Source organism: Pediculus humanus, genomic scaffold (assembly GCF_000006295.1).
Source record: "Pediculus humanus corporis 1103172108317 genomic scaffold, whole genome shotgun sequence".
In the NCBI taxonomy this organism is placed as follows: Eukaryota; Metazoa; Arthropoda; class Insecta; order Psocodea; family Pediculidae; genus Pediculus; species Pediculus humanus.
Genome location: NW_002987886.1, coordinates 109,727 through 135,949, shown reverse-complemented (window position 1 = coordinate 135,949; position 26,223 = coordinate 109,727). Strand labels below are relative to the sequence as shown.

Genomic DNA, 26,223 nt, shown 5'->3' with positions numbered 1-26,223 from the left:
ACAATTTATTATCGTATTTATATTGTTCTGTAAAATATAAAAATTCAATAGAAAGCAAATTAGGTCGTCGAGTAGCCATTACAAACGTATCTCCCGCTAAAAAAAAAGTAACACATTGAAAGCTTTGAAAATTCATTCTAAACGTTTTTTCTTTTTTTTCTACTGACGTAAGCATTAATTTTTTTTTATCAAAAATTTTTAATCTTTTTATTCACATTTCATTCTATACATTTTTTTAAAAATGTTTTCGCTTTTATTCAGTAATTATTACACTCGTCAACTTTTTAAATTAAATATTCTTTGTTAGTGACAAAGTTTTTTTCCCGCCCTTGTCTGCTGTAACTGTATGAAATATTAAAACTGGCCGCCATTAAAGTCATATTAACATGTTAACTAGATTTTAAAATTAATATTAAAAAAAAAAGGGGGAATATTAATGAAATTTTTTATTGTAAATATTGTTTTGTATATTTTTGTATCTACATATTTTAAATTAATGTCTTATTTGGTAATATGCAAATAAAAATTTTTAGTTTAAATAAAAATCATTTAAGTATCGAACCGAATCCGGGTCAGTTTAAATAATATGTTCAGATAAAAAAAAAAAAAAAAAAAAAAGAAAAAATAAGATAAAAATTGTGTAACTGAATCGCATATACTTTCTTTTTTTTCTGTTTGTTTTAATCAAAACATGTTTCAGTAAGATTTTTCACAAAAAAATATTTAATTTTTTGAAAAAATTTTATTGAACAAAAACCTCATACAAAAGCTCACTATATTGTAGGTTTGTACTATTTAGATTCATTGTTTTTTGCTTTTCCTAATCTACAATCTAATTTACAATCTAATTTTATACCTTAAAACTAACTAAAATAATAGGTATGAAAATTAATTATTCAAAAATGTTATTAGTATTAATATATACATGATTCCCCTCATTCAAAATTTCAGCAACTTCCGCACTGTATATAAGTACATAATAATCCGTGGGAAATAATTTTTGTTACTTTTGGAGACTGTATAGTCCTGTTGTCCCAGTGCAGATCCTTCCTTGCAGCTGTCTCATTTATCTTGTTTTATTTAATTTATTTTTTTTATAAGAGATAATTGAACATAATAAATTGTTGTAAGTCTAACAATAAACATTCATCCATATATTAATATATAAATGTATATAGTTTGACCTTTAATGAAATAACCACCCTCCATGTCATTTAACTATCCAAACAAACTAATACCTCATTAAAAATAAAGGGAATCTTTCAACAAGGTTGAAAGTGTCATGAACTCAAATTCAAAATTTAATAATTAATTAATTTAATTTAATTTGTATAATTCTATATCACATTTTTACCCTAATAAAAAATCAAAAAGGAAAGAAAAAAAAAACAAATTTAAACAAGTTATGAATAAAATAGTTACTTTAAATGGAAATAAAAAAAAAAAAAAACTTTTTTTTTTTTTTTTAAATCCATTCATTATTTACTAAATAAACAATTTTTTTAAAAAAAAGTTCTGTTAAAAATCTTTTAAAACATTTTGGAAATTTGTTTTTTTTTTTTTTGGGGGGGGGGAAATTTGTATTTTTTTTTTTTAAAAAAATACCCTTTGGTGTTTTTATAAACAATTTTAAATCAAATAGTTTTTTTTTTTTTTTTTCCTTTTTGAACTTTGTTTAAAAGAAATCACTTTTTTTTTTTAAGATGATAATGACTAATAATAATAGTTTAAAAAATTTTTACAGGTATTTTTGTTTTGTTTAAAGATGAAGAGACAGCGGTTAACCACTTCACTCACTCATCCGCCATGATGACATACAAAAAAAAAATGAGAAAATTAATTTGTCAAATAGAAAAATCAACAAAAAATCATAAAAATTTTTTGTTTTCAATGCCAGAGATTCATCGGCTTTCTTGTCATTTGCTTGGGATAGGATAGGTTGTATAAATATTTATTGTATTATGTACATAACTTGAAAAAAAAAAAAAAACTTGACAAATCACTTATTCTTTTTTTTTTTTAAAGTTTATTCACTTTATTTTATTTAAAATTTTTTTTTTGGCGTACCACCACTTTTGTATTATTATTAAATTATTAAAAATTTAATTGTGTCCTATCTTATATTTAATTAGATTTTTTTTTTTATATAATTATTATTTTAAACAATGTCAAAGTTCATAATTTGATGCAGAATCACTAGTAAGTAAGTAAGGCTGATAGATAGATAGTAAATTGCGTAAGTGAAATAACAATAAATTGTGACAATTAACAACGGAAGAGTTTCCTATTAGTATATCTACCAACTTCCCGTTTTGACAAAATTACATTGGGGGGGCCAGCTTTTAAAAAAGCTGGGGGAAATTGCAGTTTAGATATAATGCACTCTAAAATAAATTTTTTTACATTACTTGTCTTACATCATTTCAAATAGTAATTGTTAGTGTAATGCAAAAACTTTTTTTCATTTTTAAAATTTATATAAAAATAATTATATAATATGTATAAAAAAAAAAGAAAATTGTTTTTATGTATTGTTATATCAAATGTTTATAAATTTAACAAAGTTTTTTTTCTTTTTTTTTTTTTCAGGATATAATATAAAATTAAATAAAAGCATAAATATTTATCGTTTTGGAAAATGTTTTGTTACATTAGGAGAATTTTTAAGGTACAAATTTTGAGGGCAGGATATCAAGTAAGAAAAGTATATAACAGAACCAGCGTTGAAATGGGTAAACCAGAACCAAATAAAAGCTGAAGAAGTGATCGAGCGTTTGGATCACCAACTGTCCGAGGGATTCAGTCGTTGAAGGACTACGGATGGTGGCACTAGCCTAATTTTACTACAGCGCACGTGTTATTAATTTTTATTACGGTTTCCTTCTGCTATTTTTTTTTTTTTTTTTTTGTTTCTAAATGACGTAGTTTTTTTAATAACGTATAATAATAATAATAATAATAAATTGTTTAACGGTGTGAAAATGATAAAATGTGTGTCGTGAAAATAAAACGTTGAAAACAAAATGAAAAAGTGCAACAGGTTAAATAGTTTTGTTTTTTTATTTTTATTTACTATCGTTATGCTGTTTGTTGTTGTTGTTGTTGTTCATGCCAAACAACAAGATTTAGATCAAGATTTTCACACAGTTTGTTCGCAAAGATGTCTTTTTCAGGTATTTACATACATTTTTTTTTTTTTTTATCATTTCAATAATTTATTTTAACTTTTTAAAATTTGAAAATATGGACAAGATGACAGATGATTGTTGTGAGTAATATACAAATTAATTAAAAAATTTTTTAATCCGAGAAACAATTAAATTTTTTAACAAGAAACAACAAAACTAATTGATTTAAATTTTGAGTAAGCAATTAAACCGAAATGACGCAATGGAAAACAATAATAATAATAATAATAATAATATGCAACGTTATTCGTTAAAGAAAAAATTCGAAATTCAGTTTTAAATAAATGATTTGAACATAATTGAACACATAACACAGGATAGAAAACGAGTAAAAAATTTTTTATTAACCGACATTCAAGGACGGTTTAAATTTAATGTTAAATGTTTCACATCAATCCCATTTTCGAATATTCATATTTATTTATTGTTATAAAAATATTTTCAACAAATTCGAATTTTTTTTTAATTTAATTTGATTTTGCACAAACAGGAAATAAAAAGTCGATTAACGTTTTTTTTGAAAACGTTCAAACGTTTATTTTTACAGGGTAAACTAGTAAAAAAATTTAAATTTTAAACAAAAAAACGTTTCGTGATTTATATATATAAAAAAAAAAAAAGCGAATAAAATAAAATTTACTATTAAAAAACTTTAAATTTATCCGGCGCCATAGATTAAACGGTTAAGGTTCAACGTTTCGTATAAATAAATAATTTTTAAAACGTTATCAAAATCTATAACCGTCATTTTTTACAAATAGATAATTTTATTTTTTTGCAAAATGATAATTGATTAAATGATGTATAAATAATTTTTCTTTTATTACGATTAATTCGAATTTAAAAAGAAAATGGTGGAAAAAAAATTTTTCATTTGCGGTTAAAATAATTTATTTTTATTGATATTGTTTAACTTTAAAAAAAAAAAAGAAATAAAACAATGTTAGCCATGTTTAAAAAAAAAAATTGTTTATTTCGTGAAGAAATTTTTTTTTTACAAACGTTTGTTGTTTAAAATTTAAATGACCTTTTCGATACAAATTGTGTATTAACAAAAAAAAAAAAAAACATGGTACCCGTTTGTCGGTTACAATTTTTTAAATAACAATTCAATAATTTTATTTAATGATGACACCACACCTTTGAGAAAAGAACAAAAAAAAAAATTTAAACAAATTATAAAGTCAAATATTAGTATTTTAATTTTTTTTTCTTTCTTTCTTTCCTTCCCCGAAGAAAAAATTAGTTTTTCTTTTCTTATATATTATTATTATTATTATTATTGGGGATGATAATTAACGTTAAACAAGGGGACTTGGTTGGTAGGAAGGAAGGATTTTAGTCAGTCAAATCGGTTGACTCGTAACAAACAAACAAACAAAATTCATTTCCATTTCAACGAGTTTTGAATTATGGTGAGACCGGATTTCGATCATTACACCTGTAAAATGAAAAAAAATCAAATACCTATGAAAACAGGTAGAATGAACTTTTTATACGAATGGAATAAACTAACCCCAACCCCCTCCCTTTTTTAATTTCTATATATGAACTCTACAGGTCATTCAAACCTTTTTCTCGAAACAAACCACATTTTTTTGTGTTTTTTTCTGTGTAATATAATATACGAATTTAGAAGTTTCTAGAAAAATTTAAACAAAAAACAAAAACAATTTTAATAAAATTTAATTTTCCCTTTGATTATTTTTAAGCCACATTTTTAAATCAATGAATGATTGTTCCTTTTGTTTGTTTGTTTGTTTGTTATTCCTGTCCCTAAACCGGACATACCGAAACTATTTATTATTATTATTATTATTATTATTATTATTTAACGGATTGCTAATTCACCGTGAAATTTTTATTGAAACGTTACAAACGAATTTTTTTTTTTTTTGTTTTTTTTTTTGTTTTTCATTCAAAAAACAAATAAATAAATTAACGTAACAAAACCTACGCTTTTCGTTACTCAATATAATAATAATAATAATTATTATTATTATTATCGATGATAATTAATAACGTGTTTGTATTTATTGATTTCAGAATAAAACAGAAGATCATTTCGATATAGGATGTGGAAGCGAATGTAAAACCGATCAGGTAAAAATTATTAATTACATTAATTAGTTTGAATGAAATTTTTTTTTTTTTGTTAATTTGCCCTCGTGAAGTACTTGCCCCCCTTTTAACTCCCTCCCCCCACCCCCGGGAAAAACAAAAATCCTCGAAGTGAATCAAACGATTGTATTTCCGTTATTCGTTTGTTTGTTTGTTTGTTAACCTATCGAGGCTTCCCATTAAAAATAATTTTTTTTTTTTTTAAAAAAATTATTTAAAAGGAAGTCAAAAGTCATCATAACGTGAAGACTTGATTGTAAATGTCGCACCCTTTGAAAGTGGCCGGAAACGGAAGAGAGTCTTCACAATCGAGTGGTGGCTACTACTTAAATCACCCCCCTCAATAAGATAATTAAAGTCATTCTTTTCCCCCCCCCCGGTTTTTTTTAAAAAGTGTTTTTTTTTTTTTTTTTATTTACTCAAAGGTAAGAAAGAATATATAAAATTAAAAGGGTATTTTTAACATGTTGGGTTTTTTTTTTTTTTATTACAAAAACTTATTTGGGATTCGTGTGTGCTGCTAGCAAAAATTTTTCCCCCAAACCGGAAACGGAAAGCAAATGTTTGTCGAAAAATTAAATTTATTTACTTTTCAATCGAAATTTTAATAAAATTTTTCTATATGAATAATTTTGCTATAGTTTCCTTTTGCTATTGTTCAATTTTTCAAACGGTTTTAACGGTTTTTAAAACAAAAAACAAATTTTTAAATTACTTAATATAAATTCGTCTGCTAAAAAAAAAAACGTTTTAATAATACTAATTAAAATTAATAACAGTATTAAATTAATTTTAATAATTGGTTATTTAAACAAAAAAAAAAAAAAAAAAAACAATTTAACTAACGATGGCTTCCATTTTTTTTTTTTTTAATAACAGTCGTTTAATTTTTACCAACTTAACGGAAAAAAAAAAAAAAATTTTCTTTTTATTCTCGTTGTTGTTTTTTTTTTTTTTATAAATTATCGAAATAATACAAATTATTATTCTTGAAACTAAAAAAAAAAAACTACAAAACTAAAAAAAATTTTTAGTTTTTAAATTTACGGCCGACATAGACGTCGAATAAACAAACAGAGTTGGTTGTAATTAGGAAGTAGGAAATTAGCGTAAACCCCCAGTTAAAAGAGAGAGAGAGAAAGAGAGAGAGAGAGAGAGTACACTCTCTGACTTGGAACTAATTTTTATTTATTATTATTATTATTATTATTAATCATTATCATCATCGCATCGTCATCAAAAATAATAATAATAAAATTTCTCTATTATTTCAATGATTTTTCTTAGAAAAGGTTTTTCCTTTTTTTTTCATTAATAAAACTTATTCATTTTATTTGATGATTATTTATGAAAATAATCCATAAAAAAATTTTATGAACGAAATAAGAGAACGACAACAAGAACAAGAACAACAACAACAACAAAAACAAAAAATTTATTAATGAACTTAAAAAAAAAAAAATTTTGACCTTTTGAATTTATTTTAACCTTTTTATTTTTTATTTTTTCTAAAGCAATAAAGTCATTAAATTTTTTTTCTTTTTTTTTTTTTTTTATTATTTATATTTTTACTGTTTGTTGCTGTTGAAAAATAATTGTTGTTGTTGTTGTTTGTTAAAAACAGTAAAAAAAATTTTTCGTTTCTCTATTCGAGTACCGTAAAAATAATAAATAAGGGGAAAATAATTCTTTTTGTAAATAGGGAAGCCATTTTGAATTTAGTTATAAATTAATTTGTTTTTTTTTTTTTTTGCATTTTAAGTTGGCGTCTTGTCGATTGCCCCCTCTCTCTGTAATCGCACGAGGAAAAACAATTTAAAAAATTAAAAATTTTCAGGGGAAAAAAGGGATAATTTTTTTGTTATTAGTTCAAAACGTTGTAAAAAAAATTTTTTAATAATTCGTTCACCTTTAAATAAATAAACAAATTTAAAAAATTAAATATGGCGTCTATAAATTTGTATAACTTCCCTTCAGTTCATTTTGTTTAAAATTATTTTTTCCCTTTAAAACAAATAATTGTTTTTCTTAGACGATAGGGGTTAATTTTTGATTTTCGAATTAAAATCTGCGGGTCAATATTATTTTTAACCCAACACAATTTTTTTTTTTCTTTTCGTATAAAAATAATAATAATAATTAAATTAAAATAAATAAATCATATCGGAAAATTAAATTTAAAATAAATTTTACGTATAATTAGTGACACTAATTAATGTTAAAACTATGTGATAATAATAATATTTCGACGACAAACATATAAATCGTAATAATAATAATAATAATAAAAAAGGGGGGAAAATCAACCCTCCCCCCCTCCCACGGAACTTTTACATGTTAAAATTTTTATTTAAGTATTATTATTAATAATAAAAAGAAAATTTTTAAAAAAAAAAAAAAAAAAAGGTTATCACACTGATTTTTATGAGTTGTCAGGGTCATAAAAATGAGGCAAACCATTTATTAAGCTTTGGGTTAATGTCTTACGAGGGTTATCTACAGCGTAGGTTTAATGCATCGTATTAACTCCTTGCCTACATAAAAAAAAAAAAAAAAAATTTGACGCAAAAAATAGTAAAAAAAAGAAAAAAAAAGGAAAAAAAAGGCTGTAATTAACTGTTTGTGTAAAATACTAATCCAAAATGTTTTGCATTATAATAATATTCATTTAAAATCGTGGTATGGTTTTCATCATTATTAATATCATCACACCCCTCTGATATTTTCATCATAAGTGTGCCACGTTAGGGGGGGGGGTTAAATTGGTTAGCCTGTGCATGTCTGGTGCATGTTAAAAAAATGTACAAAAACCCCTAATTTACAAATGTTTTCCTTTTTAAAGCATTTCAACACCTTCACAGTCGATTTATTAATAATTTATTAAATATAACATAAACCTTAAACCATTTGACACCATTTTAAAAACCAACCTTAAATAACTAAATTAGGTGTTAAGAAAAATAAATCAATCGTGAAATTAAATAATGAATGAGCCATTTTTTTTTCTTTTTTTTTTGATTCTTCCTTGTTATAAAGATTTTATTAAAAGATTTATTATTAATTAATAAAGCTATAAAAGTTAGTCTTTACATTTATTATTATTATTATTACTTTGTAAAAAAAAATTTGGTTTATTAAATTAATAATGACTTGACGTTAATTTACATGTTATTGCTTTCCCCCCCCCCCTATTTACTACTTTATTTTCTTTTGTTTCCAAAAAAAAACTCTGCACCTGTTTTAAACCTTTTTGAAATGTGTAGTAGTAAAAAAAAAAATAGGCTAGAAAATTTAGTCGCAATTTAATAAAAAACTGTCATTCATCAATTAAATAAAAGATTTTCAACAGCAAAAAGTCTGTTGAAACAAAAGCAATTGATGATGGAGGAGTCGAAGAGAGAGAAAGAAATAAAAAAAAAATTTGTTTTATTTGCCACGTGCTTTGAGTCTTAGAATTTTCTTAATCTATTGAGACACATACACACACGCACACGCACACACACACAAATTTTTATTGCATTAATAATAAAAGTGGCAACCTCAGACATGTAGCTCACGTACACGCACACACACAAATATGGGATGATTTTTCCCATAAGGGGGCCCACGCGTAATGTTTTCATACGCTAACTCTCCTTAAAAATGCTTTAAGGGCTTTTTTTATTTTTTTTTTTTGTAATTGGGTACCTGTTAAATTTTTGTCGGGAAAATTAATTGAAATTTTCATCGGGGGGGGGGGGTTGTTGCATGAATAAAAATTAATGGTTTAACAACATTGTTTTATTTTTCAGTGTTTCAAAGGTTGTCTTCTTTGGCGAAAAGCCCTAGAGAGTAGTTGTCAAACGGTTTGCGTAAGTATTAGTTTTTCCATTTCCGTCAACGTTTTATATATTTTTATTTCATGTAAATCAATATCATAAAATTATGGGAAATTAAAAAAAAAAAAAATTTGCAGAACGGTACCCAAAATATTATTTCTCAAAAAGAACTTCATTGCGTTATGGGATGTAACGATGCAATAAATCAATTTTTTCAAAAACTTAAAGGTAATTTTTTTTTTTTATAATGAGTGTGAAAATTTATTTAATTATTGAAAAGAACCCCAAATATTAAAATCGATGAAAATTTTTGTAGACGAAATAGGAGTTCCTCCAGCTCCTTATTTAGTGGCAGATACATTAACGGCAACATCATTGAGTTTAGCTTGGGAAAGAGTCAGATATTCGGAAATTAGTTATTTAGTTCAATGGAGATATGAAGAACATGCTGGAGCTTGGCAATATTGCAGAAATCAAAGTTGGGGTTCGAGTAATGTTTTACTCGTTGAAAATTTACAACCTTATACGAAATACAGGGTTGGTTTGTTAAGAATTTTCCAAAAAAATTTTCTGTTGAAAAATTAAAACAATTAAAAAAAATTATTTTTTAGTTTCGGGTTGCTCTTCTTCTATCGCATCATAGTGAACCTATTGTATCCGAACCTAGTGTCGTAATAAGTACGTTACCAGCAGGCGTACCTTCTTCTCCACCGATTATTATTAGAGTGACAGCAGTTGATTCTAAAAGGATTTCCATTTCTTGGAAACCAGGACCGTTTCCAAACGGTCCAATACATTCGTATATTTTAGAGCTTGTTGGAGAATTTACGGCTCTTAAGGAGGTGTGGTGTCAAAAAAACAAAAAATGAATTAATATTTGAAAATTATTTATTAAAAAAAAAACAAAATAAAATTTCATTTTAAATTCTTCTTCTTTTTCTTCTTTTACTACTTTCAACCTTTTTTCTGTACTTTACTGTCGATTCTTTCCATAAGTTTTATTAAATAAAAATTTAATATATATTATTTTAGGATATTCAAGCCACTAAAACGACAGATTTTTACATGTTTCAAAATTTAAATGCCAACAGTAAATATATTGTATCGATATCAATGCGAAATGCTGTTGGAGAGGGTCCAGCAGCAACAGCTGAAATATCAACACCTCCTGAAGTTTCAGGTATATATAATTCATGGTCAATTTTTTTAATTCCTGTTTTTTTTTAAATAAAACTAACAGAGGAAATTTTACAGTTAAGGACGCACTACAACCTATTTTAATCCTTGGTTCTGATTATCGGGTTATTAAACAAGGTGCAGATATGATGCTTGATGTTCCTGGAGTCATATACAAAACATCAAATTTAATCACTGGTATTATTATAATAATAATAATGATGCTATACTCACCAGAGTGATATGTTTTAAATTTCATGCATTATTTTTTACAAATTCAGGTATAGCCATCCACGTAAATAAAAACCTTCTTTTCGTATCTGATTCTGATGGTTACGTATCGGTGGCAACCTTAAAAGAATATTCGAAACCTAAACATTTGTTAACTCCTGTTGACATAATTTTCAAACCGTACGATTTATCAGTTGATTGGCTCAATCAACATCTATACATACTGGGAGAAGTAAATCATAATAAAGCAAGTTTGTGGCAAATAGCTAGGTCTTCGCTAAGTGGTAGTGGTCTAACGGTAGCTGTGGCAGGTATCACCAGTAAGCCACTGCACATTGAAGTTGATCCTTACAACGGGTAAATATTGTTTTCATCATAATAATAATTAATGTTACTATTACAAAACAGACATTTATTTTTTGATTTTTCCTTTAGATATCTATTTTGGCTCATTCAGGGTCACAACCGTGGGGGTCTTTATCGTTTAGATTTAGCCAATATTAGTAACGGTATTAAACATGAAGTGATTCCCGATCTCATTTTAGAAGATCCAAATTTAGGAGCTTTTGTTGTTGACCATGTAAACTTTTGCATATTGGTACCGAACCATCTTAAAAATACCGTTTATTCAGTTTCGTTGGACGGGTAAAAAAAAAAAATTTTTTTTACATTTTGTTAATTTTTTAAAAAAAAAAATTCATTTTGAAAAAAAAAATAATTTTTTTCAATAAATAGGAGAGAAGTTGCCGATTTGAGATCAAACACCCAACAACCACTTTTTCAAAACGTTTTGTCTTTAGCATTCGCCAACGGTTTATTTTATTGGACTAATGGCGAAGAAGTTTTAACTGAAGATTATCACGAAGAATATCACACGTATTTTCACAATCACTACCTCGGATCTAAAAATCGATCGTATATCGGTGTTTACATAGATCTTCCATCTTCGCAACCTATTCCGATTCCAGTAAATCCTCCGATTCATGTTCAAGCGGTGTTAGGCGGCCATGTTGCGAAAATTTCTTGGCAACCTCCTCACGTGGTCGGAGGACAAGGAAAAGGAGCGTGGCAAAATTGGTCGTACGAGCTACAGATTAAAAACGAAAAAACCGGAGAAATCAGAACGGAGAGAGATATAAACAATTCGACTTTTTACACAATCGACGGACTTGAAGAAAATACAGAATACGTTATAAAATTAGCCGCTTACACCTCATCCGGAAATGGTCCTTGGTCAAGCGGATTTCATGGGAAAACATTAAAAACACCTCCTAATGGACAATATCCAACAATTTTATGGTCGGCTGCGGAAGGTTTACTCGAATCTGATGTCACTGGCGAAGAAGTTGAAACTCTTATATCTCACGAAAATCTTAAGGTAAAACCTTGGAATTAAATTAATTTAATATTTATAAGAATAGATCTCATATGGTTTTTTTATACCTTTAAATTCTTTTTAGAATAACAATGGGGACTATCATTTTGTGGATATCTGCTGGTATCGTGATATATTATATTTAGTTACAAATACCACCAAAGTTTATTGGTATAATATGACAAGTCACGAATACGGTCATTTACATAATTTAGATTCCGTTGGAAGTATAGCTATTGATTGGTTAGGAAAAAAATTATATTGGTCGAATCCTAAACAACAATTGGTGAGCATTTTTATTTTTTTTTTTAAATAAATAATTTTTATTAAAAAAAAAAAAAATTTGATAATTTTCATTTAAAGATTATACGTGGAGATCTTTCTGGATTTTCACCTGAGCCATTATTGATATTAACAATAGCTAAAGAATTAAATATAGATTCGGAAAATGCTTTTATTTATTGGTCGACCGGACATACGGTTGAATGTGCCAGATTGAATGGTGATGGTAGGAGAGTGTATTATCCAGCAGAATTGTTTTCCGGTAAACAAGGTGAATCTAATTATCTTTTATTATTATTTATATTTTTCTTATGAAATTTTATAAATTGTTACACAATCGAATTTTTTTTGTATAGTTATGGGCCTAACGCTTAATTTGGATGACAGACATGTTTATTGGGTTGTGAGAAGCAATGAAGGATCAAATTTATACAAAGCACCCATGGCTCGTTCGAATGGAATAAATGAACAAGATTTACAACCCTTGAAAATTTCTGGTTTGAAGCATCCCAACATGCAGGGACCACTTTGTTATTTTAGTGATCATTTACTTTGGCTTCAAGATAATAAGAAAGCTGTAATTGGAGATCTTACGGGTCAAAATGCTGCCATTATTAGCGGTATGAGCTTACTCGGTTTGAACATGGTCGCCGTTATGGATCACAATTTACCCGTATTACAAGGTAATGATTATTTTCCCTTTTTTTATTTTGTAAAATAAATTATTTCAAATTAAAGGGATAATTTATCGGTTTAGATGATGAGATACAAGTGATTCCTGAACCAGTGGATTCCATCTCGATTCGTATAATAGGTACGTCCTCAGCTTTTAACATAACGTGGAATCCGGTTACCAACGTGAATTTCGGACAAGTTTTTTACGATATAAAAACCGAAGATAATTCTAAGGAGAGTATCGTTAAAGTCGCAGAAAATTATCTTGTTTACGACAGAGCAAAAGAACTGCCTCCGTATTCCGAGTTAAGGGTTACCATTCAAGCTTTCAGTTATTGGGGATCAAGTTCGCAAGTTATTAGAAAAATTAGATCTCCACCATCTTTACCGAGTTCACCGACGAATCTTAGAATTTTTATATCTCACCGACTAAATATAGATACGAGAGAAAAAAAAGTTACTGCATTGCTTCGATGGGATGCTCCGGAACAACCAAACGGTCTAATAACTACTTACAAAATAAAATATTTTTATACCGGCGAGAACAGCGAACGGGTGTTTCATGTTTACGCAAAACCTGATAAATTAGAATTAGAATTAGATAATCTTTATTTCAACGTAACATATTTTTTTCAAGTGAGTATAAGTAACAACCGAGGGAAAGGAAAGTTGCGGACGAAATTTAACTCAAAAAAAAAAATTTCAGGTCAAAGCTTTCACCTTAGCCGGAGAAGGAAAATATTCAAAACCTGTTCAAGCGAATACAAATTTAGAAACTCCTCTTCCCTTACTTTTAGTCACAACAAAAGATTCGGTAAAAATAATTGATTGCGATAGTAAAAGTACTTTGTTATTATCCAGCGGTGATCGTCCAAATGACATAACTTTCAACAGTAACGAAGGTTTGGTTTATTGGTTAAATGATATGCAAGAAATATTTGGAATGAAAATTGATGGAACAAAAAAATCAAAGGTAAGTTTATAAATATTATTAAAAAATTTAATTTAATTTAAAAGAGTCGTTTTATTTATTAAAAAACATTAATTTCAGATTCATATACTCAATGGAACTGGTCTTAGTTTAACGATTGATTGGATCGGAAGATTTCTTTACTGGTCGGAATTGGAAAATAAAGATGGAACCTTTTTAACATCAAGCATATTTCGTTTGGATTTAACTCAGCTTGAAAGTGGAATTTTTCACGTTGATAGAATAGTTAAAAGAACCGGACAAATTATTGAAATCGAAGTGTTGCCATTTAATAACTTATTATATTGGATTGAGGTTAATCAAGATGGAGGAGGACATCTTATGCAAAGTCGAACTGACGGTTCTAATTTGAGTCCGTTATTTTCAATGCCTGATGAAAAAAATGAAAACGAGTGTACCTGTACCGAAAATCCAATAATTGGAAGAGTTCTTTCCGTTGATCAAACAGATCCGTTTAATGTTGCTATTATTTATAGCAACGAATGGCAAGATTATATTTATCAAACGGAACCCAACGGTTGTGACTGTAGACTCATGGTTCATTCTTCAAAATTATCACCGACGTCTTTAACAACGGATCATAAGTACTTGTACTGGTCTAACGAAACAGAAGATTCTGTATTCATTTACAAGCAAAATTCAATAGAAACGTTTACACTTGAAGGAGTTAAAAAAATTATGGCTGTCGGTTCCCACCTCCAACCTTTCCCCCCCGTCAATTGTTTAATGGCCCAACAAGTAGCTCCGATACCAATTCTTTTAGATAATTCCGTAAGTTCGATAACGCTACAACTTCCACAACCAGAAAGAAATATTGAATGCAAAAATATATCATTACCATCTGTGCAATACATAATTTATTTCGATTCCATTACCGAAGATGGAATATCCGAATGCAACGAAGACATTCTCAAATGCAAATCGGTGATGACGTATCAACGTATTGTTAAAATCAACGATTTAGAACCATTTTCAACATATGTTTTTATGATATCCTTACGAAATTATTTCAATTTTTTAAAAGAACCTATAACGGGTCCTCCAATTATATACTCTACACTCGCCGGAGCACCATCCTCTCCTCAAAATGTGAGTGCCAAGGTTTTAACGCCAAATACTGTCGAAGTCAATTGGTTGCTGTCACCGAACAAATCAATCGACAAAACCGTTTCTTATCAAGTTCATTGGCGAACTGAAGGTATTGTTGCCGGAGTGAGGCAAAGTGGTGAACAAATAGTTGAAAAAACAGATCGTTTTAATAATTCTTCATTTAGTATTATAATAAAAAAATTAATACCTGGCCAAACATACTTAATTTGGGTGAGAGCTTATTCGAAATACAGTTCCATGTACAGTGAAAGTGAAAAAGTCGAAGTAAAAACATTTAAAAAACCCAACAACATAACATTGGAGAGAGCAAGTTCGTACAGTTTGGAAATATCGTGGATACCACCGAAAGAACACGTTCAACAATACGAAATTCAATATCAGGTTTTTTCAAGTCCTACCACCGCGGAATGGAAAAATATTTCTCCGAATTACGACAATGTTTACTCCATTGAAAATTTATCACCTAAAACCTTATATCGATTTAGAGCCAAAATAATTTATTTCAAATCTAAAGAACCCTACGTTTGGCCGCAAGAAAGAGGATTCGTTTTCGAAACTTTGGGTGAGCAGCCATTTTTAAAAAATAGTTTTTTTTTTAAACATTAATTTTTACCCACGAATAATTTTCATTTAGGTGATAGACCAAGTCGTCCCGGTACTCCAGTCATTCAACAACTTCGAAAAGACGTATATCAAGTCCTGTGGGAAAAATCACGGGATAACGGAGCTTCCATCGATTATTACGCTTTGGAAGGCCTCATTAAAAAAACATGGAGACGTAAACGAGAAACTAATTATTCAAATTTAATCGGAGCTTCGGAAAATGCATTCTTAGAAGAATGGAATCTTTATTACAACGGCTCAGAAAATTATTGGATAATCAATGAATTAAGTCCGAGTATGAAATATATATTTCGCGTTAAAGCTAAAAATTTATTCGGTTGGAGCGATTTTAGTGAAACGAGTAAATCATTTGATTTTACCGAAGCCGCCATGTTGGCCGATCAAGAAGAATTAGGTTTAGTTTTGGGGACGACACTTCCCGCATTACTTTTCTGTTGTATCGTCGTGATTGTTATATTTTGTTGTGGTAATTATTCGCGAGTATTTTTAATTTACAAGAAGAACTTTGAATCTACACTAATTGTAATTTTTTTTTTTTTTTTTTTTATAGTTTCGAAAATGCGTGAAAAAGAAAAAAAAGAACTTCAAATAATTACACTGAATACAAATAATAGATTGGGACAAACGGATGTTGAATTGGCGACACTTCGAGAATTACCAAGAAGAGGTAATTTTATTCACAATGCGAATATTTTATACGATCCGTCCATGGGACCGCCGATAAGTGAAGAAATTTCTCTTTTACCCCACATTCGTCGAGATCAATTTAAATTAACGAAATTTTTGGGGAGTGGAGCTTTTGGAGAAGTTTACGAGGGTACAGCACAAGGATTACCCACGACATCAACGGATACAAGAGTTGCCATTAAAGTACGATTAATATTTTTTATTTTATGTTTCATTATAAAGTATAACACATGTTGTAACCAAAATGAATTTTTTTTTTCAGGCATTGAGAAAAGGTGCTACGGAACAAGAAAAATCAGAATTTTTAAAAGAAGCACAATTAATGAGTCATTTTAAACACGAACATATTTTACAACTTTTGGGAGTCTGCCTGGATAACGATCCTAATTATATTTTAATGGAATTAATGGAAGGAGGAGATTTACTAAGTTATCTTCGCACAAGCAGACCATTAGTTGTTAGTCTTTTTTTTTTTTGAACCATTTTTTTTTCTGATTGAAAAACGTGTGGTAGTTCAAAAAATGTTTTTTTTTTGTTTGTCAGAACACTCCAAATTCAATAAAATTAAAAGATTTGCTTGAGATATGCGTTGATGTAACAAAAGGATGTAAATATTTAGAAGAAATGCATTTCGTACACAGAGATTTAGCTTGTAGAAATTGTTTAGTTTCATCAACGGATCCCAATTTAAGGATAGTTAAAATAGGCGATTTCGGTTTAGCGAGAGATATTTATAAAAATGATTATTATCGAAAAGAAGGCGAAGGTTTACTACCCGTCAGGTATGCATTATTATCAGGTATATTTATTTATAAAAAAAAAAAAAATTTTAATAATTTGATAATACTCGTGATGCATAGATGGATGGCTCCGGAATCATTAGTAGATGGAGTTTTCACTTCTCAATCTGATGTTTGGGCTTTTGGTGTTCTCATATGGGAAATAATGACGTTGGGTCAACAACCCTATCCTGCAAGGACAAATTTAGAAGTTTTACATTATGTCAGAGCAGGAGGAAGATTAGAGAGGCCGAGTAACTGTCCCGAAGAATTGTAAGTTTAATTCGTTATAAATACTACCGACGGGAAAATTTTAAAAGAAAATTAACGTTTGAACTCTTTCGAACAGGCATCAATTGATGATAAAATGTTGGAGTTTTAATCCGGAAAATAGGCCAACTTTTAAACATTGTCTAGAAGCTCTAACGAGATTAAAAGAATTAACGGATAATTTTACTCTTATAACGGATACATGCGTTATTAATCCCACGGATGCAACATCGGGAGAGAGTAAGTCAAATAAAAACAAAAACAAACAGAAAACAACGGAAATAATAATAATAATAATAGTTTTAATTCAAACAGATTGTGACGTAAGAAACGATGAGAGTCGAGATGGAGATGTTAAAGAAATATACGAATCGCATAAATCAAATTCTGGTACAGGAACCGAACCTCACAGGTATCTTGAATTAATTTACGAGAAAGAGGCACAAGATGTAGACGGATATGAAATTCCAAGGTTTTCCGGTCATAATAATAAATTAAATAAAATGAGGACGTTTTCAACGATAGATAATTCGCGGGTCGTTGACGATTTAGCCAACATTACAACGCGGTTAAAAAGTGAATCGATTAGTAATTGTTTATATATAAAATCAGAACCGTACGGAAAGGATAATTTAATTAAAAAAAGTGAAAATGATATTATTAAATCACGGGAGAATGTGTGATGCAAAATTTTTAATCTTAGTGTGAATTTTTTTAATTTGTTTTAAAATTAATAAATAAATGGTTAAAATTTTAAAAATGAATGGTTAAGACTGATATTGGCAAATAGCTTTAAATATATATATATATAATAAACGGATGACTATAATAATAATAATAATAATAATCAGGAAAAATTCATAAGAATCATATTTGTGTGTGTGTGGTTAAAAAATTTAAATAATTAAAATGGTTATATACCTGTTATGTACAAAATATAATATTCGTGTAAAAATAATTTATGCGATAATAATAAAATGTAATTAATAAAGTATTAAAAATTTTTTTTTAAAATTTTACTTTTTTTTTATTTTTTGTAATCTCGATACGTTTATTGGTTAAATCATTTGTTTTTAAAATTAATTTGAAAGAAAATTGTCGCAATTTTAAAAATTTTGTAATAATGCGACAAAATGTTTAGTATGGACGACGCTCGAAATAACGGAACGAACATTTTTTTTTCAACTCTTTGATTATCTTTGTAAGTTGAAATTAAATTAATTTTTATTTTGTAAATTTTTATTAATATTTAATTATTATTAATAATTTTTTCGGACATTTTAGGTTAATAAAATCAATAATATTTCCTTTTTTAAAAAATTAATTTTATTTTTTCTCATTTAAAAATAAAATAAAAAATAATAATAATGATGATTTTTGTTCGGATTTCATTTCATTAATAGATTTATTAAAAAATTGTGTTAATAATTTATTTAATAAATCACTTAACGAAATCGTAAAAAAAAAAAAAAAAAAATGAAAATTATGATCGATATTTTTAAAATGTTTTTTTTTTTTCAAGTGACGAACATTACTTTCTCCACATTTTTTTTTTTTTTTTTGACACATATTCGTAGAGTCTTTTTACAAACGTACATTTGTAATCGATACTATAGTAATTATTTGATCAGAAATTATTAGAAATTAATTTAATATTTTTTATGATTCTTCCTCCTTATTTTCTTCTTCTTCTTCTGCATCTTCATCTTTACTGTGTTCGTGTAATAAAACATACTCCCTCGAACTGAAACCAAACTTAATAACGTCCTTTTCAAATAATTCTACATATTTTTTTGCCTCAATTTTGTTATTGTTAATAAAAGTCCCATTCGCTGATTCCAGATCAATTATGTAAAGTCTGATCTGCTTTCCAACACTGCCATCGGGGCGATTGTACTGCACCAAACGATATTGCAGAGCTGCATGTTGTTTAGAACAAGATGGATGATCGATTGGGATATCGGCAACTTTTCTATCTCTTCCAAGTAAGTAAGCACTTTGTCTATGAATATACAAAGTTGGTAGAGTGTCATCACCCTTAAATTGATACAATCTCCATCTTTTTTTCGGCATTCTCGCTTCAGGCGGTTCACTATATTTAATAACGACCCCATTGAATATATTCGTGTCTTCTGCCAGCTTACCAGAGAGACCAAAGTTTGGTTTTTGAACTTCTGTTTTGGCATATTTTCCTTTATTATTACTTTTATTACCCCCCCATTCATGTTCTTCTTTATCTTTTTTATAATCTGATTTGTGCTGTCGCTTGTTTCTGCAAATGATAAATTTACAGGGAAATGGTTACTGATCTTTATGATAAAAATGATATATAATAATCTATATCGAAATAACCCAAGGCTATTAATGTCAATGGAAATTTCAATGACTAATAGCTTTTTCATACACATAATGATTTTTTATTGATTTCTAAATTTAAATTGCGTTTTAATTAAATTTATTAACTAAAAATGTTATAAAATAGTACTTAAATCTTTATGTAGTAGAAAGTAGTACTTACGTATCAGGGGAATCATCAGTTTCTTCTTTTATAGTCACCCTAGAATGTTTTTTAGTTCTGTGGTCTACATTGTCAGAAAAACTCTCGTTCGACTCTGTTCTATCACGTAATTTCTCTTCTTCACGTTTTCTATCATTATACCTATCCCTATGTCTCCTATCTTCTCTCCTGGAATGTTTGAACCTTTTCCTAGATGCATCATCATTTTTACCACTTAAATCACTATAATTTTTGTCGTTACCAATGTCGTCATAATCGAAATCATGACGTCGTTTATACTTGTGTTCCCTTTTCATTGAATTATTATAGTTATTAAATGTTATTTTTAAAGGACAATAGATGATGCAACTTAAAAAGTTTACTAAAAAAAAAACGAGGATAACAAAACAATACGTTTTTTTTTATCGGATAAAAATTATTAAAATAATCAAAACTATCACCAATACTCAATTAAAAGTTAAATTTAATTTCTAAATATTTAATTTTTTTAAGAGATGTAATGAAAATCTTAAAAAATTCTAAATAAAACGTACACTTATTTCACAAAACAGCATTTATTATTTAAGTAAAATGGCGTGAAGTTGATGTCATAAAATTTAGGGCCCCGAAAACGACATTACTCAAGTCAAATTAAGAGGCATTTTTAAAATTAATTTCAATAATGTACTTTAATTAAATAAAAAATTATTTTTTTTGTAAAGTTAATGACAATTTTTTCACAACGAAATACAGTTATATCTTTGAAATAGTCATAAAAATAAATTTAAATTACTTCCCGTGAACTAATAAAATAACCAATTTAATTTAAATAACTAATTTTTTTTCAAATTTTTATCGTACGGGAAATTTGTTCTATAACAAGATTTTTGAAAACTTCAAGTTGAGAATCGAAGTAATAAATCATGATTTATAGTACAGTAAATTAAGATAATTATTGTCGTAAATAAACTTTACAAGTACTATATGTAAGATTTTTGATCGAATAAATTAAATAATATTGGTTATTGGCTTATTAATTTTTTTTAAAAATTAAATTTCGTAGTAGCGAATAGCAAAAATTACTTCATGTATATAAAAAAATGTTAAGTCATACAACAATACAACATTATACATGATAAAAAGGTTGGGTAAACAATAGTGTCTGACATTAGGGAGAATAAAAATTAAATAATAAGAAAACAAATTTTAATTACATAGAATATTGTATTAAAACAATTCTTTTATTTAAGAATTAGCATTGGGTCCGCGTCTGCGGCTAAAACCTTGGACAACATTCACAAATCTTCTATTGTATTGTATTCTTCTTTTAGCTCTACCAGTTTTCTTTTTCTTTTTTTCTTGCTTTTCTACTTTTGGAGTCTGTCCTTTGACTTTACCAGCACGAGCAAGCGAACCGTGTACTTTACCTCCAAGAAGTCCTCCGCATAAAACTTCAACAACCGATGATTGTAAATTTTCTACTAAATCACCATCATCCAAAGGTGAACTGCACGAATAAAGTGTTATTTCACCACTATCGACATTTTCAAGAGCGGCCACTTGGTTTTTGACTATACCAATCGTGGTGGTAGGCTCGACATCAAGCACATGGGTATTTTCACTACGAATAAGTAGTTGCATTTTGTCTTATTTGAATATAAATTTATCACCCCCTAAAAATACAATAAAATATTATTATCGTGATCAACAACAAAAAACAATGAAACCGATTAATGAGGAATAATATACATAAGATACATTACGTGTTAGTAAAAGTAGTAACAAAATATCAAAATGGCGGACGAAACGGAATGTCCAACATTTTAATATTTAGGGCCCTTAAAAATTTTTTAAAAGAGGGAAATTCGTTCTAAGATTATCACGAGATGACAATAGTAAAAATGGAAGTCAACGTGTAAATATAGTATGCAGTAGTATAATAAATTCGAATTTTTTAAATGATTTTACAATAAAAATTAAAATGTTTTTAAAAAATTTTTTTTATCCAAGTGATTTTTACAATGTCTAATTTACTAGCTGGAATATTATTTAAATTCTGTCAGTTAATTTTAGCATTCCTTCACTTTGCTTATTCCGGTTTGCTGTACTTTGATTTGGCACAAAATCTAATTAGAAGAAAATTAAAAAAATTTTTTTTACAAATACAAGTATTGGATTCTCAAGTATTTGTATCGAATTTCGTGAAAGAACTCAATAAGTGTCCTACGCATTTAGTTATTATTGTGGGAGAAGATGGTATAGCGTTTAAAGATTTTTCTAATATTGTTATTTGGTGCTTAGCGGCTAAAATTAGCTTTCTTAGTTTTTATGATTATACCGGTAAGAATATACTTTATAAATTTTTTTTTTTTTAAATTTATTTTTATTTTTTTTATATAATTCCGACGATTTTTTATAATAATATTTACGAACGACTAAATTTTTAATATTGTCTTTTAGGACGCTTGAAAAATGAACAGAATAATTATTATAATTATTTGATCGATAAAAGTAAAATTAACCCTAATTATTTGTCATTAGCCTCAGGGAAACAAAATTTGAAAAATGGTCAAAAAATAAATTGTAAAATTTATTTAAATTTTTTATCAATTGAAGATGGGAAAAGAAAATTTGTCGAATTAACTAAAGAAATAAGCAAAAATGTCGCTTGCAATAATATAAGTATTTCAGACATAAATGAACAATATATAAATAATGAATTATTTAAACTTTGTGGGCTTCCTGATCCTGAATTAGTCGTTATTTCCGGAACAATTTATAGTTCATTCGGGTTGTTACCCTGGCACATTAGAGTCACAGAATTTTTGTGAGTTTTATAATTATTTAATTATCTCTTATAATCTTTTTAAAAATTTTTTCACTAAATATTTAAAAATGATTTTTTTTTTTATTGTTTTTTTAGGCAAACAATAAGTCTGAAAGATATTCAGATAACAGATTTTGTCGATATATTAGAAAAATATTCATCATGTAATCAACGATTTGGAAAATAATTTTTACGTTTCCAAAAATTCCTATTTTTTTTTTTTTTTTTTTGTACATATTTGGCTCATTATTATTATTATTTATTAAGAACAAACTAATGTTATGTTCTATTTAATTATAATGTGAAAAATAAAATTTATTATTTTTTCTATTGTTTGCCTCTATTGTTTTTTTTTTTTTTTTTATCGTTTTTTCTTCATTTTTTTTTTTTTGTCGGAGTTTTACTCCATATATTATTATTAATATTTGGATATTAAAAAAAATTTATAGTTAATTTTCATGTACAATATTTAATTTTCTAAAGTAAATTATATAACGATTATTATTTTTATAATTTAAATAAATTATATTTGTTATCTGAATTTAATCAGCATTTTTCTTATCAATACTTTTTTTTTTTATAAAATAAATGAAATCTCGATTAAAATTTTTACATTACATAATTTAAAGATTTATATATACCACAATGCTTACATTTTAAAAAATGCTTATTTTTTTAATTGTTTAATATGATAATAATTTAATCAGTATTTTTTTTTAGCTGATTAAACAAAATCAGATTGATTTGTTATAATTTTTTTTTTTGTAAAGTAATTTAATGAATAATAATAATAATAATTTTAATTGATTGATATGTGCGCCATTTTAAAAATTAAATGGCGTCTTAAACTAATAACTTTTTTATAATTATTTCAGTTTTTTAAATTATGAATTCCCATTCTCAACAATTTCACGATGATAAAAGAATTTCTAGGGCGAAAAAATTATCCGATCAAGCGGCAAAAAAAGCATTAGCGCCTTTTTTAAAACGCGTTAAAAAACAAGGAACCGAAGATATACTTTCTGAACAATATCAAAAAGCATTTTTTAAATCAAAAGTAAAGGATGTTATTGCTAAATTACAATCTTTTTGCAAAGATACTCTCGAAGTGCCAACTGTTCTAAATGAAACATGTGAAATATTAAGGGAGGTAACAAAATCATGGGGAGCTTCATCGTATTTAGTTGACGATTGCGGTGAAAATTTAATTTTAAATGCAAAATATATGCCGAGAAATGGCCGACACACGGTTATATACAAAATAGGTAATTTTTTTTTTTTTTTTCGACTTTTTTCATAATCGAACCGTTTTTATTTCAACGTATTTTTAGAACCTGGGAAAACTGTCGCAGCTTATGTTGCTTATTCTCAAGAGTTTGTAATCGTTGATGATATTTGGGGTGACACGAGGTTTCCATTAGGTATTCCAGGCGCTCGTAAAAATGTCAAAGCTGTTCTTTGCGTTCCAATTCTTACAACGGTTAACGGAAAATGTATTGCAGTCATCGAACTTTTTCGCGATTATAGACAGGATTCTTATTCTGCGGTAAGTTTAAAAAATTAATTTTTTTTTAAATTAAATTACTATAAATGAGTTTTTTTTTCTTTTTTCAAATGTCAAATTTTAACAAAAAAAAAAAAAAAATGGATTATTCTTATTAATTGTTTTTATTTTAAAGGTAGATTTACAAATATGCGTATCAATGACGGGTTGGATGGGTGCTGCAATACAACAAAACAACGAAAGATTATTTCTTTTAAAAAAAATCGAATTAAATAATTATCTACTGTCTTTAATTGAATTATTTTTTGCTGAAGATCTGCCATTCGATAAATTTGTATCTCACATTATAGTAAGTTTTCAAGTTTTTTAAAACAAATTTTCCTCTGGTTATTCATTCATTGAAAACTATGGATAAAAACTAAAGGCATATTATACAGGAATGTGCTAAATTATCAGTACAAGCTGAACGTGGAACATTTTATATTATGGATGAAGAAATAAGTGAAGGTTATGAAAATGATATAATTGCTGATGTTTACGAAGAAGCTTTGGTTTCATCTCATTACACTCTGAAAAAGAAAAACAAACATAGGTCATATATAATTTTAAGTATTTTTTTTGTTATATAACAAATGATTTGTTTTAAATTTAAATAAAATAAAAAATTGAATAAAAAAGAAAAAAAAAAAAAATTTGTTTCAATTGTAGATTTGCTAGGAATACAGCATCATTTGTTAGCTCTTCTGCAAGAGAAGGAGTATTAATTAATATAGAAAACGCTCTTAATGATCCCAGATATAAGAAATCGAATGATTTTTTCGGTTCGATAACAAAATCATTGATATGTGTACCACTGATGGGAAATAAAGGAGTTTTAGGTAAATATTTGTTTCTCCTAAAATGAATACTTTTTCATTATATTTTTCTGTCAGATTATGTAGAGTTTATGTAGAGATAAATATCTATCAAAGTTGTTAAAATTCAAATTCGATTTGTATTAATGTACCTTACATTAAAATTTTTTTTTTTTTATCATTATCAGGTGTTTTACAATTAATGAACAAATTACAGGAATCATATTTTAATGAAAAAGATGAAATATTATTAAAAAATATAGCAATATATGCAGCTTTGGCTTGCATGCATAATTTTTCTAAAAATATTATTAAAAAATATGTAAGTTGTTTGTTTTTGCGTTTGTTTCTTTAAATAATTTTCACTTTTATGACTTTCGAATCATATTTTCATAAAATTTAATTTCTTTTTAGAATTTTCGTTGCATTGGATTTGAAGAATTATTAAAAATTCAAATGAAACCTTGCGTAGACGATTTAAAATTTTTACGTTACATGCCAATATTAAAAAAATCAGATTTACCACAAGAATTTTTCAAGTAAGTAATTTTCTTTTCTTTCTTTTTTTCTTTTGTAATTATTCATGATGATGATAATGATAGTTTAAAAAAATTTTGGTTCTTTTATTAGTTTTAGTTGGATAATAACTGGTGAAGAAAATAAAGCTCCCAATTATGCTGTTTTCATGTTTACTTACCTTCTTGGAGAACAATTTTTCGATTTTTATAAACTCACAGAATTTATATTAACTGTTAAAAAATCATATCGTGATAATCCTTATCATAATTTTTCTCATGCTTTTACAGTTTGTCATTGTATATTTAATATTTTAAATCGGAACAAAGAAAGTTTTACAAAGTTAGAAGTAATTTTAATTATAGTCGTTTGTCATTCGAATACAAAAAAAATTTATATTATAATACTCTTATTATTTAAAGAATCTTTTAATAGTATAAATAAATTTTTAGATTCTTGCTTTATTAGTTGCAACAATTTGTCACGATAGCGATCACGTTGGATTTACAAATAATTTTTTAGAAATAACTAATCATTGGCTTTCCGAACTCTATTGGGAATCACCATTGGAACATCATCATTATGATGTTTGCAAATTAATGATCGAGGTATTTAACAATTTAACTTCGTTTGAATAAATTAATTTTCATTGTTAAAAAAAAAAAATGTGGTTTTTTTTTTTTTTTTTTTTTTTTTGT

General features: G+C 27.1%; 5 protein-coding genes across 5 annotated transcripts in view; 3 read left to right on the top strand and 2 right to left on the bottom strand.

Annotated features, from left to right (window-relative positions):
• Positions 1–9,309: 9,309 nt before the first annotated feature.
• Phum_PHUM599640 (tyrosine-protein kinase, putative) lies at positions 9,310–17,958 on the top strand (the record flags this gene model as incomplete). The annotated part of the gene is made up of 22 exons (XM_002432697.1): positions 9,310–9,355; positions 9,444–9,664; positions 9,739–9,969; positions 10,160–10,307; positions 10,382–10,501; positions 10,585–10,891; positions 10,970–11,179; positions 11,270–11,912; positions 11,995–12,195; positions 12,273–12,462; positions 12,548–12,874; positions 12,949–13,502; positions 13,573–13,839; positions 13,918–15,529; positions 15,602–16,057; positions 16,142–16,461; positions 16,541–16,735; positions 16,822–17,060; positions 17,139–17,330; positions 17,407–17,567; positions 17,643–17,895; positions 17,940–17,958. The coding sequence occupies 22 exons, from the start codon at positions 9,310–9,312 to the stop codon at positions 17,956–17,958; spliced, it is 6,912 nt and encodes a 2,303-aa protein (XP_002432742.1).
• Positions 17,959–18,986: 1,028 nt separating this feature from the next.
• Phum_PHUM599630 (Smad nuclear-interacting protein, putative) lies at positions 18,987–20,141 on the bottom strand (the record flags this gene model as incomplete). Its single annotated transcript, XM_002432696.1, has 2 exons — positions 18,987–19,586; positions 19,884–20,141. 2 exons carry the CDS (start codon positions 20,139–20,141, stop codon positions 18,987–18,989), a joined length of 858 nt encoding a protein of 285 aa, XP_002432741.1.
• Positions 20,142–20,577: 436 nt separating this feature from the next.
• Phum_PHUM599620 (40S ribosomal protein S30, putative) lies at positions 20,578–21,465 on the bottom strand (the record flags this gene model as incomplete). Its single annotated transcript, XM_002432695.1, has 2 exons — positions 20,578–20,583; positions 21,124–21,465. The coding sequence occupies 2 exons, from the start codon at positions 21,463–21,465 to the stop codon at positions 20,578–20,580; spliced, it is 348 nt and encodes a 115-aa protein (XP_002432740.1).
• A 380-nt stretch (positions 21,466–21,845) lies between these two features.
• Phum_PHUM599610 (uncharacterized protein) lies at positions 21,846–22,838 on the top strand (the record flags this gene model as incomplete). Its single annotated transcript, XM_002432694.1, has 3 exons — positions 21,846–22,164; positions 22,285–22,651; positions 22,748–22,838. The coding sequence occupies 3 exons, from the start codon at positions 21,846–21,848 to the stop codon at positions 22,836–22,838; spliced, it is 777 nt and encodes a 258-aa protein (XP_002432739.1).
• A 699-nt stretch (positions 22,839–23,537) lies between these two features.
• Positions 23,538–26,223, top strand: part of Phum_PHUM599500 (cAMP and cAMP-inhibited cGMP 3',5'-cyclic phosphodiesterase, putative) — a gene marked incomplete at both ends in the record, with an annotated part of 3,478 nt that continues 792 nt past the window's right edge. Inside the window, 9 exons of the mRNA XM_002432693.1 lie at positions 23,538–23,916; positions 23,983–24,197; positions 24,331–24,504; positions 24,593–24,747; positions 24,873–25,033; positions 25,198–25,331; positions 25,424–25,548; positions 25,640–25,874; positions 25,978–26,133. Coding sequence (XP_002432738.1) covers positions 23,538–23,916; positions 23,983–24,197; positions 24,331–24,504; positions 24,593–24,747; positions 24,873–25,033; positions 25,198–25,331; positions 25,424–25,548; positions 25,640–25,874; positions 25,978–26,133 — 1,734 coding nt within the window. The remainder of the gene's footprint in view (positions 23,917–23,982; positions 24,198–24,330; positions 24,505–24,592; positions 24,748–24,872; positions 25,034–25,197; positions 25,332–25,423; positions 25,549–25,639; positions 25,875–25,977; positions 26,134–26,223) is intronic.